Raw genomic sequence first — 18,136 nt, forward strand, 5'->3', positions numbered from 1 at the left:
AGCCTACCAGAAGTGCTGCATATTCATGTTTAAATAATATGTCATAATATAAATTTTATGTGTAATTTTTGCTGCTATGGTTTAGAATCTGAATGTAAATATGTATCTTCAAGATTTATTTCAAAATCATATTATAGAGGTGCTGTGCAGCTCCTTTTAAATCACTGAAGTCATTTGTACTACATGACATATAAATGAAGCAGAAGTTATGTTCTTAAGTGCAGTATAACTTTCCTGTAATGGGTGAAATTCCTGAAGGTAACACTATTGATGGACCCTTGCCCTACCTGCACACTATATGCTGTAAAATTGATCACTGGCATGTTTCTCTCAAAACTGAGATATAGCATCTGTTTTTCTAAGCCACAGTATACTTCAAATTTCAGTTTGCCTCCATGTATGTTATGAAAAAATCATTACAGTATGGAAACCTGCACCTCCTCTTTTAGCTAAAGGGAGAATAAGCAACAGCCATCAAAACCCTCCCTTTGAAGGGAGAATAAGCAACACTTGCACTAATTCTTTTAGTTATCATTTGTTCACAGCTACTGCACATCAAAAGTAACAAGTACCTCACAGTCAATAAGAGATTGCCGGCTCTGCTAGAGAAGAATGCTATGCGGGTGTCTCTGGATGCTGCAGGGAACGAGGGATCCTGGTTTTATATCCAGCCCTTCTGGAAACTGAGGAGTGAAGGTGACAATGTAAGTGGAAATACTGAATGTGTAAGAGAGAGAAGGCAGAAAGTTTCCAGAAGACACATGATTTCTTTGCTACTGGCATAAATCATAATGGATTAAGTTCAGGAAAGAAATACTTTGAATGGTGCTTGGGACAATTAGCTTTTAAGTGTAACTAGAACGTGTTACCTAATTACGTGGTCTGGAACCTGAAATGTTGACACATTCATCTGAGCCTCGCTGACCTGTGTTGGGGCATCTTTGCTAAGTCCACCTATTGCGTGTAGATTACAGAGCTGATAATAAGTCATATTTTACACTAGAGTAAATTATTTAAAAAAAAATTTTTTTTTTTTTTCATATTCTGGGCAACATCTTTTTTTTAGGATGTCAGCAGAGAATGTTTCCAGGAATACATCTGGTTTCTTCAAATCTCTTTGCCCCCCTCAGCATGACAGCGACAACTATGATTGCTAGGTTGGCTAGTCTGGTGGGTCTTTTCTGGGTAGGTTTCAGTAGGAGAGTTATGTATTGGTAAGAGGAAGACTGTATAGAAGAGTTCTTTGCAGATCTGCGGGTTGCGCTGTGAGATCAAAACTTGGTTCTTCTTTCAGCTGGCTGTAGCTTGATTAAATGCCTGCTGTGGAAAATTCAGATTTGGCTCTGGGAAGGCCACATGATGAACTTGTGTGGTTTTATATTGTAGACCTAGCGGGAAACGTTTGGCCACTCTCCCCTGTGAAGTATTTGGTGAAGTAGTCCTCTCAGGATTGCAGACAGGAATGTCTGTTGTGTATTTTCTCCATTAACTTTGTGGCTATTCAGCTCTTGGGATACTGTCCAGGATGAGTGTGGCTGCTTGCAGCTCCTTTTGGCAATCTGTTGTGAGGAGGGGAAGAACTGCACTCAGAGCTCCTGGTCAGAAGTCCCTAAAGTCATAGTCTTTCCCAGCTCTACTCAGTGGTCAGAAGGGTATATGAAAAGCTCCCCTTTTTCCCAAGCCCGTTGCAAAGAAAAGCAACAAACATGAGTAGCTCTCTTGGGCACCTCTGCACGGCTTTTCAGCTGGGGGAAGTGTGTGTTGTGGATCAAACATTAATCTGGTATTCCTTTCCCTCTTTGGAAAGGGAAAGAAAAAAGAAAAAAGGTGACTTACTGCTTTAAAGTTTTGGCTTAATTTCTCAGAATAACATCAGTTCATAATCTTCTTATTTTCTTATGCCCGGGAAATAAGTGCATGTCATGCTTTCCAGAGTGAAGACCTGGGTTCCCAGATTGTGATCTTCAAAGCCATCCTGAGCCTTTAAAGCTGAGAGCAGCAGAATGATCTTAAGCATATAAGACATCCTCAGTACTATAGAATTTTTGGTTCAGTTTTACACTGTTGTGGGCACGTAAGAGTTTGGAAGTGGTTTGGCTAGTCTGAAAATCTTGCAGTTCATTACAGTGATTGCTGTAACGTTCCACTCTGCAGACCTCTCTTCTGGTTTATTCCCTGAGGGGCTGTATTTGACAGGCTCTGAGCTACAAGGGCTATATGGGAAATTACTAGGTTTACTCCTAACTTAATAGCCTCCTTTGGAACCTGCCTGCTGCTTGTTTTCTGTCACAAGGTATTGCCTTTCAGAGCTGGAAGCTTGCCATTATATTTTATAGAGGAAAGTCTTGAGACCCACATTTTACCTCCTTTCTACCAGGCCTAAACAGATCTGATAATTTTCTTTGCAAACCTTCAGTGCTAAACATTAGTCCTTCGGTAGCTTGCTTGTAACTGCTCTGGCACATTTCCACTCATTCAACAGTTACAGAAACTAAGCAGCTGCTGTAAGGGGGATAGGGATATGCACCTCACAGGCGGAGAGAGGCTCCAGCCTTGTACCCACTCCTTCCCTCTCAGTTACTGCCAGACATGTGCCCATTAAAAAGCTGGTTTGGGGGGACTCATCTACAAAGCACCTAAAACCACGTAAGCTGCGAGGCTACTTTACCCACTCACTAAGTTAGCTTTTGAAGAACTTACATTTTTTGGTACATTTTTCTTCTGACCTCTCAGTATGTGGACTTAGCTTGGTATATCAGGTCCTTGTTCTGTTTGGAAATTTTGAGTTGTGCTATAATAAGGAAATTCCCTAAGAAGGCACATTTTAGAAAGTCTTTAGATCAGCAGAAGTGAGTATTGAATTAATGCCAGTGTCAGATGACCCAGACAAGGTAGATCCAAATATGCCATATATCCTTAAAGAAAAGAAGGTGGTTTAGTCTGGGAGAAGCTGTGATACAGGAAGTCATGTGTATGAGTTTTCTGGTTTGTCGTCACAGTTGTTTAGCCTTGTGAAATATTTTATAAGTTATTTCTCTGAAGGAGGGGTAGCTCAGCTTCATTAGCAACTGTTAAGTTATGCAAGTCAATGAAAGTAACGAAAAAATACAGCCAAAAAATTACAGTACTTGGCATAACTGCAGTATTTTATACAGACTTTCCTTAAGCATATAAGAGCTCTTCCTCAAAGGAAGATGTCACAGATTAAGGCAAGAGCTGGTTCCAGTTTGACCGAATAACAGAATGGGCACTGATAACAGGATTAGCTCTGTATGGATTGCATTTGCAATTGTCTGCCATTTTAGGTGTTTTAAAGCGTGATCTTGCAGCATGCTGGGCGAGGTAGTCTTGGACTTGGAGAATGCCCAGCCACCTGTGGGGAAGTTCTGTTAATCCTCCTGGTCTTTGAAGTGTGTCAACAGTTCTACTGGCAGATGTGATTATAGCATAGAATCGATGGAGATGGAATATCAGAGGCTTTGGTGTGACCAGTAATCTATTTGGATAGTTAGTTCAAACTGAACTCACTGCTACTGCATCTTCACAGCTAATAGAATCTTTTGTAACTGCCAGTCTTTGTGATATATTACACCTCTACTAGAATATTTGCTCCTACTTTTTGATTGTGGTGGGTCAAGGTGAGCTTATGGGGTTTATATGAATGATAGAATCACTCTAAATGATGCCAGTTCTGGTCCTCCACCCACAAGAAAAAAATGCAGTCAGCTTTTTCTCTTTTTCTCTGGCTCTTTTCACTCTTCAGTGTACCCTCTCCAACAAGGCATGGACAAGTAGGGTTGCATGAATTTAGAAATTACCTTGTGCAGGTAGAACTCTGCTGCATCCAAGACTGAAGGACCTTGTAGGTTTATCTTGAATTCAAAAGTTAAATTCTCATTGGTTTCCCTATGAATTTAATTATTCTTTTCTTTCTTAGACCAGAAAAGGTAACAGTTTTGTCAAAGGAGTCAGGAATGAAATCCTCAAAAGCTGTGTGTCTGATGAAGCTTTAACGAATTCGTCTATGTAAGGAAGAAGTCTCAGAGACCTGTCAAACTGTTACCCACTGGTGGTCTACAGCATACTGTGGCCAGCTGTGCCCCAGGGTACCTAAGAAAGAGGAAAATGAGATGGTGTGAGTTTTAATTTTGCAGAGGGAAACCTTGGGGATACATTGCCCTATCTTCTATAACCTCCATATAGTACAATTCTACATGGGCATGTGGGCATGCAAGTGCTCTGCCTTTGGTGTTTTGGGCATGCTGGAACATTATTTGGAGCCAGAAATCAACTGGATAGGGGACAAGAGGAACTCAAAAGAGCAGACTTAAAACTTACCCAAGACAGCCGCGTGTAAGAGAACAGGGTTCCCTCTTCACTTTGATTTTGTTTTCTGCATCATTGTTGGAGGGTATTTGGGAACAAGCACTGTGAAATTGCCTTTGTCCCTTCCTTCCCAACCACCTGTAGAGGTTTGAAGCAAGAAGAAAAAGAAAGGAAAAGAATAGAAGATATCTCATTGCTTCTGTGACAGCTGACAGGGCTGACCAGCATTGAGGGCAGGTTACTCAAGCTGACTTGGAGCAGGGTAGAAAGAAGACCGAGACAGAAACCATGACCCCACATAACAGTTCTTCCCCAGATGTGTGCTTACAGCAGAGTAGCTGTGTATATCTCCATTCCTCTGGTTACTTCCATGGTAGTTACAAGCTTGTGTTCAAAGATGCCTTCCTCCTGCTCTCTTTTTTTTCTAAATAAGATGCTCAATGCTGTGCTCTCTTGTTAATTAAATTGTTATAATCCTGATGTACTTGCAATAATTTTGAAGTCCTGATTCCACTTTGCAGGATGCAAGCCTGATGGTTTTTTGATTAATGAATTGTCTGGTCATAACTTCTTAAAATGGGCTGTAAGTAATGTCTGTGTGAAGCATGGCATGCAGAAATGTATTGCATAAGTAATGTACCTTAAAGACATCTTGTCATTATTTTGGTTCCACTAGGGAACTTTTATTTCTTGAATCAAATAGGATTTCTATGTGTAGTCTGAGCATGATGACACTGTCTTATGTTGCTGTTTTTTAGCTGTGTTGGTAAAGAACAGGCAACCTTCTTTTCACCTCTGCAGTGGGGGCTGAATTCACCTGTGTTGAAGCTACATGAAGTTGAACTGGGCTCTGCTTGTTCATATGAAACGTGCTGATCAGTGCAAAAAGCCTTTTTGTTTATTTGTGTTCCAAAAGAAAGCATGGCTTGCACAGCATTTCATAGAGCAAAAATCACATGTAGCCATTTGTCTTCGTATGTGTGTGCACTTAAAATTGATGTGAACAGTCATAAGCAAATCAGGACCCAATGCCAACCAATCCATGTGGATTGATTTATTTCCTTTTTTTTTTTGATTCAACTATTATTTTTTTCTCCCTTCCAGGTGTGAATTGAATTCTCTATACGCATGTCTCATTAGGTCAAAGACACATTTGTATATTGTTTTTTCCTTGTCTATATAGGTAAAGAATTGCAAGGGTGTGGGAGTTTGCTTACAGGGAGTCAGCTAGCAATTCCTCTCACAGAGAGAAGGTCTCTCAGCTGATGTCCTGCCTGTGCTGAGCTCCAAACAGCATTTTGGGAGTAACAGCAGAGGGGATGGGAGTATGTTTGCCTCTCCGAATTTCCAGTGAATTATGTTCCATTACAGATTGCAGTCATACGGTCTAAACTGCACAACTTCCAAGCCTGTTGTGACATTTGACAGAAGATGTTCCACAGAACTGGGGAGTCACTGGGCTGAGAAGTCTTGTCATAGACAAATTTTTAAGGCCCTTTGTGAAATGAAAGACACCTTGATGGGAGAAGGTTGGCTGACAGTGAGGGAGGGAAGAGAGTCTTGCTCTCTGACTACAGATTATTTTCTAAGCTTTTTCAGCCTTTTGGCTGGCAGTATATATGGGATGAAGAATAGTTCATGTAACTCTATAGATAAACTGAATTGCTCTTGGAATTCATAGGTTCACATCTATTTCATGATCTCAAATTTCTGCTGAACTGGGTGGCATGCTTACTGAGAATGTGAGGATTCATTAGTGTGAAATCTTGAACCCAAGCAATCGCGGAGGCATGGGTGAACAGAGCTGGTGTGTGAATTGTCTGCAAGTGAATTCACTGAGTGCAATTCCTAGAGCATGTGTTTGAGTCATTTTCTAAGAATGTAGCATTACTTCATTTTATTGGGTAATTACATATGTCCAAATTGAATTTTGTTTCTGACTTCCAGGTTGTTGTGGGAGATAAAGTTGTTCTCATGCCAGTCAATGCAGGGCAGCCTCTACATGCCAGCAACATTGAGCTTCTAGATAACCCTGGCTGCAAAGAGGTGAGGAATTGCTCTTTTGAGAGGAATTGCTGATCTGAGATGTAGTATATGTTGTTCTGTACTGATAACCAGAACCTACCGGGAGCCCACCATGGGCTAGATGCCAGTATTAAACGTTTGTTCCAGCTTGGCCTCAAAAACCAGCATGAAATATGCTTAATCTTGGTGCAGTTCTTTCTGGCTCTGAAAGCTTTGTGAGTTTTGTTTTGAGTATCTGAAAGTCTCACTGATGTCCAACAGCTCTGTAGGTTATCTTTAGTAGTATGTCAATAGACAATAGCATTTTGCCCTCTGAATCTTCTCCATCATCAGCATCACTAACACTTAAGAGCTTCAGGACCCATGTTAGGAACTGTACAAATACATAGCTAAGCCATGTCCCCTGCCACCCTACATGTGTGTGATCTTATAGAAGAATAGAATGCCTCAAAAAGAAAAGAACACCTGTTAAGACTGCAATTGTGTTGATTTGCTTTTGTGTTTTGTTGGTTGGTTTGATTTTTCTTTTTTTTTTTTTTTTCCCCCAAAGGTAAATGCTGTCAACTGTAACACAAGCTGGAAAGTAACTTTGTTCATGAAATTCAGTAGTTACCGGGATGATGTACTGAAAGGAGTAAGTATGATCTTTTAAAATTGTTTTTTGAATTTGAAATATGCCATATGTGACTGTAGAAAAATAATAGCTGGTGAATGAAAGAAGAAATGAGGACTTTATGGAGCTGTTGAGGATCCCTCACTACTGTCCTTCAACAACCAGAATATTTTTCCTCTGTGTTATTGACTTACTAAGTGAAATTGTTTGGATTGTGCTAGTGTCCAGCCCCTTTCCCCTGCCAGAGACTACTCAGGATCCATGAGAAAAGATGAAGTTCAAGCCCAGAATGATGAGGGCTCTGTTCAGAATAGCTGTGACTCTTGAGTTTATGCCAAGATGATAAAAGCAGGTATAAGATGCTTACAGAAGGGAGTGCAAACTTACAATAGCTGTAATAAGACAATGTAGCTTTAAATGTTGAGGGACTGCACAGTTTCCTGCCTCCAGATCACTCCCTGAGATTTACTTTTTCATTTTAAAGAAATGAATTTCACTGCTCCTCAGTTGGCACTATCAACTGGTTATTTTTCAGTAAGTATCAAGGTATCATCAGTTTTTGAGGAAGAATTTGGAAAGGAAAATGGTGTATATATATATGTATAGGCCCATTTGGGGGTAGTATTTAAAGCATTGGAGAGAGGCAGCAGGAAGCAAAAATGCAAGCAGAAGAAATAGTGGGGGCATTAGTTTTGGTTGCAGAGTAGAAGAGTTGAGGTATGATGTTAGAAAAATCTGATCATTTTCCCTAATTTTTATTTTTATTTTTGATTTCTAAAGTTAGCTGGAACTAAAAATCATTTTTATGTTAACTGTTGCCCACTATTCATTGACAGTGCTCTGAAACAAGTTCTGTTTTCACAAAAGTGCATGGGTCTCCTTACAGAACTGAATGATCTCATTTGATTTCCATACTCAGTGCCGAGATTGTATGCCCTGCACTTGGTACCTGCTCCAGCAATAGGAAACTAATAAATGTTATCTTCACATGAGCTACATTGGTATCACTGGAGCTGGTACAGTTACAGAGAATGAGTCTAGCAGTTTTGCCTACCAGTTACTAATGCTTCTTTTTTGTATTACTTTAGGGAGATGTTGTTAGGCTATTTCATGCAGAGCAGGAGAAGTTTCTGACCTGTGACGAATATGAGAAGAAACAACACATTTTCCTTCGTACTACATTACGTCAGTCAGCCACTTCTGCAACAAGTTCTAAAGCACTGTGGGAAATAGAGGTATTTTTTTCTTTATAAATATTTCAGGACCTGAAGGCCAAGGTTCAGTAAAAATACTTTACCACAATATGAATCATTCATAGCCTCTTGATATCATCATACGCCTCCCCGTAACTATTATTATTTTATGAAGCAGTTTATGTAGGATGATCACTGGAGAGATGCTTTATTGTTGTGCATGTGTGGAGAGAGGATGCTTTCTTGCTATATTTACCTGCACTAAAATGACAAAGAGTCAAATTCAGACTTGACATGAATGGTGTGATTTTATCAAAGCCAATCAAATGACTTTCATGTATCCTGGGTTCTGAGTGTTTGTATTTGACTTCATGTGCAATGTAGAAAATTGAAATTCATGACTAAGGAATCTCACAAATGTGGTCGGGTCCATTCTTCTGCAGCACTGCACATCAACATCTGTTTAAAGTTAGGCTGAATAAAGGTGTTGTTGCTGAATGGGGGTGACTGGCAAATGTATTTTTGTTTAACTGAGGAATGTTGGAAACTAGTATGTCTCAAACCCTTGCTATTACAATAGTGTAAATCCTATACTCAAAACTTTTTAGGTGCTGAACAAACTTTGTGCATTTAAAACAGAACTCCTCACTCGGGTCAAGGATTGATTTTTGCCTGAGAAAGGACTGTATGGAATAGAGTATATTGCACTTGTAGTTCTTTGAGATCATCCCATAAGAGAGACAGAGACTGTGAGGTTTGAAGATAGCAAGTGACCTGCAGCTCAGTCAAGGGGAAAAAGAAATAATCAGAATATTTCAAGTTATATGGGGATATTTTATCCCTTGAATAAAGATTTATCAGAAGTTGTCAAAATAGAGCTGCTGTAAGTGGTGAAACAATATAAGACGGTTTGGGTTTTGCTTTTAAGTAGTGTCTATGTAAGTGTAGAGCATCTACACTTACTTTCTTGTGCTCCAGATTCACACTATGTCACTTTAAAGCAAAATTTGGCTCATCATGCTTGTAAGGAGTAGATTAATGTAAACATGGAAAGTAATAGGAGTAGTATTTCCTGGCACCTGGCAAAAAATAGATGTAAGTAGCTGTTATCAACGGTGGGCTTAGTGTGAGCACAGAATTCATTTCTGTGGTAGACTGTAATTGTATGGTTTACATATTTTTATTTGAAATGAGCTGTAAGAACTGACAGTGATCTAAGTATGATCTTGAGGGGTGTAATTAAAATCTGCACTTCTTCTTTTAGGTTGTCCATCATGACCCTTGCCGGGGAGGGGCAGGACAGTGGAATAGTTTGTTTAGATTTAAGCATTTGGCTACTGGAAACTACTTAGCTGCAGAGGTAAGCATGTCAATTAAACAACAGGTTGTGTACTGCCTAACCAAGTACTGTACATGTCCTCCTAATTCAGAACTGCCACTATAGATAGGTTCACAATGTAGATCTCAAAAAGATCTCACACTGGTCTAAATGGGGAGAACTGGATGTACATTCTGTGTCATGCTGTGTTGCTGTATATCCAAGGGTTGCAAGGAAAATTTTCTGAGCTACAGGACACAAGCAGGTGAGTTCAAGGCAACATCTAAGCTTAAATTCAACTGTGTCGTTGAATCTTGCATTTGCTGTTGTCATGGCAACCAGGGCTAACGCCACTGTTAAATATCCACCATATTTACATCAAAATCTTTGAATGAATTTATCTTTTGGAGTACTGCTGTGATCAGTCAAATATTCTTCTTTGCTGACTCAGGCAGTCATATACAGAGTAAAGCTTTTAAAGTGGAACTGAATGTAAGGTAATCGTTGAGCTTGATTAGAATTATCTGTGTGTAAGCACTAGAACAGATAACTCTAAACTGCTCTAACTTGATAGTTGCCATTCCTTTTTTTCCTACAGGCTCTAGATTTCTTGGAAAAAAAAGTTCCTGAGGTACTGATTTCAGTGCATTGATCTCTGCCAGCCAGCATGTGGTCCAAGGCATCTCTGTGCTCTGTCGAAACTTGAGAAAGGACAAACTTGTATATTGGTGTCAAGAGTCAACCACTCCCACATAGGAGACATTTCCATTTTCCTCTCTACTTACAGTGAGAAATCATAGTAGAAAGATTTTATTCGGACTAGCTAGGCTAATGGAGATCCAGGAAAGGCATTAAACACTCTGACTGATGGGCTTCCTTCTCCTACGATAGCTCATCTGCTCAGGGATTTTCAGGATAAAAATCTTCAGATGAAGTGGTGTCACACTACACTAAATGTTGAACCTGAGCTTAGGTCCTTTCTGCCTCTGGGAAGGAAAACCCTCTTGCAATATGAAGAGTACAGTTGGCACAGTAGAGTGAGAGCTGGAAGAGCATTTGGGTGAAACAGAGATGGCTGTAAAGAGGAGAATTAGCTACTGTATCTATGAAGTGTAAAATACCTGCTGGTGGTGATATTAAAGGTACCACTGTCATAAAACCCTGTGAACTGTATTTTACACAGTTGATATCTGGCACAACACACCAGCCAGACATACACGTCAAAGATTTATAAACAGGCAGGCAGACATCTGATGTGTGTGAGCTAATTTTAAATCAGTTGGGCAAAACTTACTGAACACTTATATGTGCTCTTGCAGCACAGGAAGATTACTCATGGTGTGGATTATCAGCAGCGTCACACATTACCATGACCTGATTTTGTTTAAGCTTCCATGATAGAGATATCTAGGGTGGAATACTAAGTGCAAACATGTAAACAAAATTCACAAATCTTTTAAGCATTCTGTTGTTGGCTAAATACAATTTCTGTCATAATTTGAGCTATTGTAAATCAGGATTGGTTGATGTTTACAGACATATTTTCCTTACTTCATCTTTCCATAAATCAACTTGATGTGTACCATGGAGACGTCTGCAGTGGAATCAGGTGTAGGTCAGGTCTCAGACAATGAGCAGAAGTGTCCTTCAATTGGGCATCTCCTTTTGCTCCTCCCAGTTAGGCTTGTACAAGTGCTGTGCCTTCTCTTTTCCTCTGAGGCTTCCTGTGCCAGATGTAGTCAGCCTTATTTGTGACTCAGTGGGTCACTATTAAGCCATATTGTGAAGGGATGCCATTGCAGCTTAAGGTCAGAAAATTCAAGACACTTGCCCCAGAGAATTCAGGAATTTAAAACTAATGAACTTAAAGGTGTTTCAGCACTACAGTGAAGTAAAAAAAAAACCAACCCAAACAACAAAGAAACAGAAAAAAGCAGACAGTGAGACAATACAGTAGTTCAGTAAGCAAAACATATAGGTGAGTACTTGCAAATCGAATTCTTATAAATTTGGAAAACGAAATCAGGATGTGTAAATCCTAGATTCCACATTCATTAGAATCACAATCAGTCATCTGGCTTTTGTTACCTTTCAAAGTGTACGGGTGCTCTGATACCTCTGAATTCTGACACAGTCTCAAGTAGTACTATTTCCTTTAATCCTGTTTCCACGTGGCATTACTTAGGCTAATTTTCAATAATATGCTTTGAAGTTCTTTAAGACCTAACTAATACCATAAAGCAACCTAGACCCTACTACCAGACTATGGGCTGAAAGTGAGCCACCCTGAAAGACCCACCTCTAAAGGAGACCCAGCGGAAGGCATCTGCTAATTGCATTGCTGCATTGTCATTTCCGTGCTGCTATGCACATCCTGAGGACAACAGTCTGACATAACAGATACATGTATGCTCTTGCACAATTCCTTAAGGTGCAGGAGGGATATGCTGGAGAAAGTGTTTCCTGTTTGGTGGTAAGACTGAATAATTGAAACCAGTTGGCCTGAGCAGCACAGGATTGCATGAGCATGAGGTGAAATGATGATTATATGAATATTCTAAACTGATCAGGAAGAACTGATCCGACCCACCAAGGCTGTAATTCAGTGATAAAAGTACTTCAGTGGCAATGTAGACTTGGAGAAATGTGTTTCCACAAATATTTGATTGTGGTCCTGTGAAACAAAGTGCTGTGTCTGAGGTGGTGTTGGTATGGACACCAGGGTGCAGGGAAGAGGGAATAGTGCTTTAAACAAGGTCACTTTAAACTAGACAAAGCACCGGGGCACAAGTGGTTGGCATGAGTTAACAGGAACTGCTGAAATCAGCATCAAAGGGCCTTACCTTGTTGGACTGTCAGCTGAATTTCACCTCGTAATGGTGTAAACCACTTGCTGAGAACTCTTAAATCAATGGCCAATAAACATTACTCATATTTCTCTAGTCTTTCTTTAATAATTTCTTCTGATTTTACCTCACTGTACTTTTCTATCAAAACTCTTCTTTTTGGAGAAGCTTATGTACATCATTCGCTTTAAATTGAGAACTGCTGTTAATTTTGGTTTACATTCTTTTAAATGGATTTCTGTTATGCCTCAGTATTAAAAATATTGTCCTGCCATATGATATATATCATCGTAACGTGTCTTCATCTGGGTGGACAGGGCTATACTCTTTATAATAAATTTAATCCTGTTCTAATAATCACATGATGTGGGTCATAGTGAAGATGGTTGAGTGCATGTTTAAATTAATATTGACAGAACATAATCGTCTCCTGCCTTCTGAATAGGACAAAGTAAAGAAGAGGAACTTCTGGCTGCAAGGATAGAAAATGAAGAATTTCTTGAGATTTTAAGAAAGATTACCTATTTGTGCGAGTAATAGTATCTTCAGCATTAGCTAGGATTAAAAATAAATGTAAGAAGGAAGTAAGTTCTTAGGCTTGAGGCTATAAACCAGGTTTAACCTCTTGGGACACTGGAGAAACTTTTTTGTAGTTTTATGGACCTACTTTTCTTTCACCTTCTTAAACTGCCATGGACAATGGAGTGCTGAATAGGATGTTTTATTAAGGCAACTGAGATTCAGTATTTAAAGACTGTAATTTAAGCCTTTTGATATCCAGTTTTCAGAAATTGGAACTACCAACAGATATGTTTTTGTGTTCAGGAAGCAAAAAGAGACCACTGTTTGCCAGTGTTATTTTTTTGGGGTGACGTGGAAGCAAGCCTTTGCAGAAAAAATTGTTCATCCACTGATCATACAGCTCATGCAGAGGAGGAGAGCATAGTGATAAATGCTCTGTGGTTCCTTCTGCCATTAGAAACGGTATGGCAAATAACTGGATAAAAATGGCCTTGTTTAACTGAGATGTGCAGGTACCTTTTGCTCAAGGGTACCAGTTTGTAAACCGAAGAAGGTACCAGGAGATGGCAGCATCCACCAAGGCCTTCACACATCTGCTCATATTCAATTTGTTGGTACTGCGGGACCTCCTTACCTGGATATTGCTTCCGAATCTTCCATTTGAGTCTTTTTTTTCCTCCCCCCAGTCTCTTCATTAAATGTTAATAAAGCAATCTGATTAGTTTCTGTCTGTTTCACTCAGTGATTAAAGGTTCTTGTAAGAAAAAGGGCTTGCCAAGGTGGCAGGATGAACTTGGCACTGTAAGCCTTATTTCTATTTTTCACTGTCTCATAGGAAGAGTGTGGTTTTGGCTTAAAGCTCTATAAGCAGTGAAGAGTAATTTACAGCTATGCATGAAGTGAAAGAGATCCAGAGACTAGAGGAGAAGGATGCATTACTGATTTACAGAGCCTGTCTGACCTGTTTTGGAGACTCGGAGGTAGCTTCTTGAAGCGACAGGGTTAGAAGCTGTTCATTTAGCAAAGCTCTGAGCTAGATTTTTTAGAATCTTGAGAATGAAGCTAAATTTGTCTTGACTTTGGTGAAAGTTGGGAGCAACATTTGCACGTGTTGGTGTGCAGATGCCTTCAGAAATCTTGGAGGAAGGATTTTTTTCCCCAGCCAACTGATTTTGCAATAGTGATCTGTGAGACTCTGTTCAGCTAGGCTTTTTCAGTCCTGTCTGAACTTGGCTGTGTTTGAGAGGTGTTTGTATGCATACAAGCTTTAGGAGGGAGGGAAGTGTGAAGCCATTAATGCAACATATATTGTCATTTAGTCATTATAAGGACTGCTTCTGTTATTAACAATACATCATCTGCTGTTATTGCGTTTGGTGTGTTCCAAAACAGCAAATGTAGGCATGTGATCTGTTCTTTAGTGCATTTTTTTTAGTTTGTTATACAAGATAACATGAGAAGCTTTTATTCAATTATATTTATGCCTCTTAATTGTTGATGCTTGATGGAGGTTTAGAAGGCTTCCCTCATTTGTTTTTTATTGTTATTGGGGATTTTGTGTGTGTGTGGTGTTTTGTTTGTTTGTTTCAATGGTAGAAATTTCAGTAATGTCTAAAACATTCATCCGTCGTTATTTCTGGGAGGACCACTGAGGTACTGATGTCTAGAATATAACCCTTAGAGATGAGGATGTTTTTTCATATAGCACATCTTGGCACGGAGCCGCTGAAGCTTATACCGAGGTTATGGCCCAGCATTCAGGTTAGGCTAAAGGATGCCTTAAGATATTTTTCTTTTGACTTCTTCTGCAGAATGAGATATGGCTGTGTGAGACTGAGGAATAGGTGTCAGTGGGTAATGAGGTTCTCTGCCTTGGGTCACAGTAGAAGCAAAGAGATTTGCCAGTCACCACCCTCTCCTGGCTGAACTAACATAGAGCTACATGTTGCAGCAGCTCCAGCTTATGCTGGTGCTATGTGGCCTTTAAATCAGTAGTGATTAGGCATACCAAAGCACTGGCCTGCTGTTGCTTATATAGGAGCCATCAAAATGACCTATAATATATATATGCCATCAAAATGATCTGTCCTTTCTTCTTATGAAAAGGGTGAATGGAACAGGAAGATGTCGGAGCTGATTCTCATTCCTGTTTTTGATTAGCTGATAGTTCCCCCATGCAGGGATGTCTGTCCCTGTCCACGTCACAGTGCTTGTGCTACATGGTGAGGCTGAAGCAGACAAAAAGATTCAGCTCTCCCAGTGCTCCCTGGAAGCTCATCTGGCCTGCTATGACACAGCTTGTAAGCAAAGCAGCAAAACACAGTACTGAAATAAAAGGCCTTTAAAGATTTTCAAGCTTTCTGCAGATGATGATTATCAGGAACTTTGTGCCAATGCTGTGGCAGAGTTTAATGGGGTTTATCGAGGTAAAGTCATAGCAAGTCCTTCTCCGACAAGTTAGTAAGATGGCAAAAGTCCTTTGAATACCACTGAAGTCTTTGAAATTGTGCAGAAGTCCTTTGGATTTATTGAAAGCTAATCAGTATGACATTAACAAAGAACATAGCAAGTCAAATGAAGATGAAAGATTTGAGAAGTGGATTTTCTTTTTTCATTTGTGCTGGCTTTTTTCCCCCAAAATACTTGCCCTTGTTGAGATTTGGGTAACAGGCTGTGCGTTAACAGGCTGGTTTTCAAATGAAGTGGGAACTGTTTACGTGTGTTGAATTAGATCCTTTTATTCCTTGTCTGTCAGGGTTTCCTTCTTAAATGCAGATTTTAACCAAGTTGTTAAAATGCTCATTTAGCTGAAATTTGGCAGTCTAATTCTTTCTCTGACGAGATGGTTTAAATATTTTTTACCTAGTTAACAAAATTTGATTAAAATCAGCATGGGTGTTTCTTTCCCCAAACCCCTCTTTCTCCTTCTTAATTGAGTGTCCAAAAATAACTTGTTTTGGTTCTCTTCTTGCATTCCTCAAGAAAGCAGCATTTGGTATAAATGTGAAATTCATAGAGACATAGAATGGTTTGGGTTGGATGGGACCTTAAACACCACTTAGTTCCACCCCCCTGCCATGGGCAGGGACATCTTTTACTAGACCACGTTGCTTGAAGCCCTGTCCAACCTGGCTTTGAACACTGCCAGGGATGGGGCATCCACATCTTTTCTGAGCATCATATTCCACCTAATCTAATCTCCCCTCTTTCAGTTTAAAGCCAGTCCCTGTTGTCCTCTCTCTACATGCTCATGTAAAAAGTCCTTCTCCAGATTTCTTGTAGGCCCCTGTCAGTTGCTGCTATAAGGTCTCCCTGAAGCTTTCTCTTCTCCAGGCTGAACCACCCCAACTCTCTCAGCCTGTCTCCATAGGAGAGGTGCTCCAGCCCTCTCACCATCTTCGTGGCCCTCCTCTGGACTCCTGGACCCACTAAAGCAGGTCCATGTCCTTCTTATGCTGGAGAACCCAGGCTGGATGCACTACTCCAGGTGGGGTTCCACAAGAGTGGAGTAGAAGGGGAGAATCATCTCCCTCGACCTGTGGGTCATGCTCCTTTTGATGCAGCCCAGGACATAGTTGGCTTTCTGGGCTGTGAGCGCACACTGCCAGCTCATGTTTAGTAATTCCAAGCTGTTTGTCTGCAGCTGTTGGACCTTAAAGCATATCTTACTATGCGAAGATGCAAAAAGCAGGAGCATCTCCCATATGAAGACAGGCTGAGAAAGTTGCGGGAGAAGAGAAGGTTGTGTGGAGACCTCATAGCAGCCTTCTGGTATCTGAAGGGGGCCTGTAAGGATGCTGGGGAGGGACTCTTCATTAGGGACTGCAGTGATAGAACAAGGGGTAATGGGTTCAAACTTAAACAGGGGAAGTTTAGATTGGATATAAGGAAGAAGTTCTTTACTGTAGGGGTGGTGAGGTACTGGAATGGGTTGCCCGAGGAAGTTGTGAATGCTCCATCCCTGGCGATGTTCAAGGTCAGGATGGGTGGAGTCTTGGGTGACATGGTTTTAGTGCAAGGTGTCCCTGCCTATAGCAGGGGGTTTGGAACCAGATGACCTTAAGGTCTTCTCCAACGGGTTGGAACTAGATGATCTTAAGGTCCTTTCCAATCCTAATGATTCTATGATTCTATGATTCTATGATTAATGTGATAATGAGAAGTTGTCCTGCTCAACAGTAGAACCTCAGGAGACTGTGCACTGTGAAGTCTTGAAAACTTCATAACTTTGACTAGCTTTAATCAATAGAGATGTCGTATTCAGATTCCAAGACAAGTTGAGGTTCAAGATACTTCCTGTGAACTGTATTATGGAAATTTCATTTGTTGATACAGTGGTACTTATCTGTTCATGGGGTCTTAGCATAAGCAAAAGCTCATGCAGCAGCTTAAGTCAGTGTGCACTGTTAGCCTGTGTTTGTAAAACCATAATGTCTTCCTCCATGGTGCTATGATGTGAAAGAAAATTTGATGCGGTAACCCCATTTTCTGGAGTTTAGGAGATTTTATACTGGAGATTGTGTAGAGTTGGGTCTGGGTTCATATGTATAAGCAACTGAAAAAGGTGAAGTGTCTGTGGTGTCATAAATCATTGTCATTGGAGCTGTGAGAGCTGATTACCTTAGCCTTGCCCAACTGCAAAATTCCCACCTATCAGCTGTCCCACCAGGTGATAAAGGATGAGCACAACTGCTATCAGGTGGCTGACTCAGTACTTCACTGATGCGAGTTCTTCTTTGTCCCTCCCTAGTTGTTGTCTACTAATGAGGTCTGTGTTACTTGATGTAGACTGCACCTTCCTTATGGCCGTACACCATTTCCCATTTACTCAGGTGATTAGGTTGTATGGGCAAGTGTTGAAATAGTATGGTAAGTCTCATGAGCTTGCCATAACATGAAATTATTTTAGTGTCTTGATATTGCTTAGTTTTCAGCCATGAGGAAGCTGAACCATCATTTTGTCATACCTTTTTCTTTCCCACCCCTAGAAAGGTAAAAATGTCTGTATCTAAGTTTGTTGAAAAAAACAAGAAGCAGAGGATTAGGATTTCTGGTTTATTCTGCATTGGAAAAGAAGCTGTTAGAGACATATTCTAAAAAGATAATGAAGCTATTACAATAATGATTTGTATAAGCACACTTGCTTGAGCTCTGCAGTTCACAATGCATCATATTCTTACTATGTATTAACTGCATGCACCTTCCAGTGGCGTTCTACAGAAATATTCAGTACTGTATTTAAGGTACACTTAAGTAATAGCATATTCATTGCAACTTCAACACAACCAATGAC

The 18,136-nt window shown here is 40.2% G+C and overlaps 1 protein-coding gene across 3 annotated transcripts in view; it reads left to right on the forward strand.

The window, feature by feature from the left end:
* The window catches only part of ITPR2 (inositol 1,4,5-trisphosphate receptor type 2), a 252,076-nt gene that overhangs the window by 43,320 nt on the left and 190,620 nt on the right, over positions 1-18,136 (forward strand). For all 3 annotated transcript variants that reach the window (XM_057427842.1, XM_057427851.1, XM_057427858.1), the window contains exons 5-9: positions 546-704; positions 6,274-6,372; positions 6,902-6,985; positions 8,053-8,199; positions 9,422-9,517. In XM_057427842.1, coding sequence (XP_057283825.1) covers positions 546-704; positions 6,274-6,372; positions 6,902-6,985; positions 8,053-8,199; positions 9,422-9,517 — 585 coding nt within the window. The remainder of the gene's footprint in view (positions 1-545; positions 705-6,273; positions 6,373-6,901; positions 6,986-8,052; positions 8,200-9,421; positions 9,518-18,136) is intronic.

This window comes from Pezoporus wallicus, unplaced genomic scaffold, assembly GCF_028554395.1.
Source record: "Pezoporus wallicus isolate ANWC-B61680 ecotype Strahan unplaced genomic scaffold, APGP_CSIRO_Pwel_v1 scaffold_3294, whole genome shotgun sequence".
NCBI classification, from domain to species: domain Eukaryota; kingdom Metazoa; phylum Chordata; class Aves; order Psittaciformes; family Psittacidae; genus Pezoporus; species Pezoporus wallicus.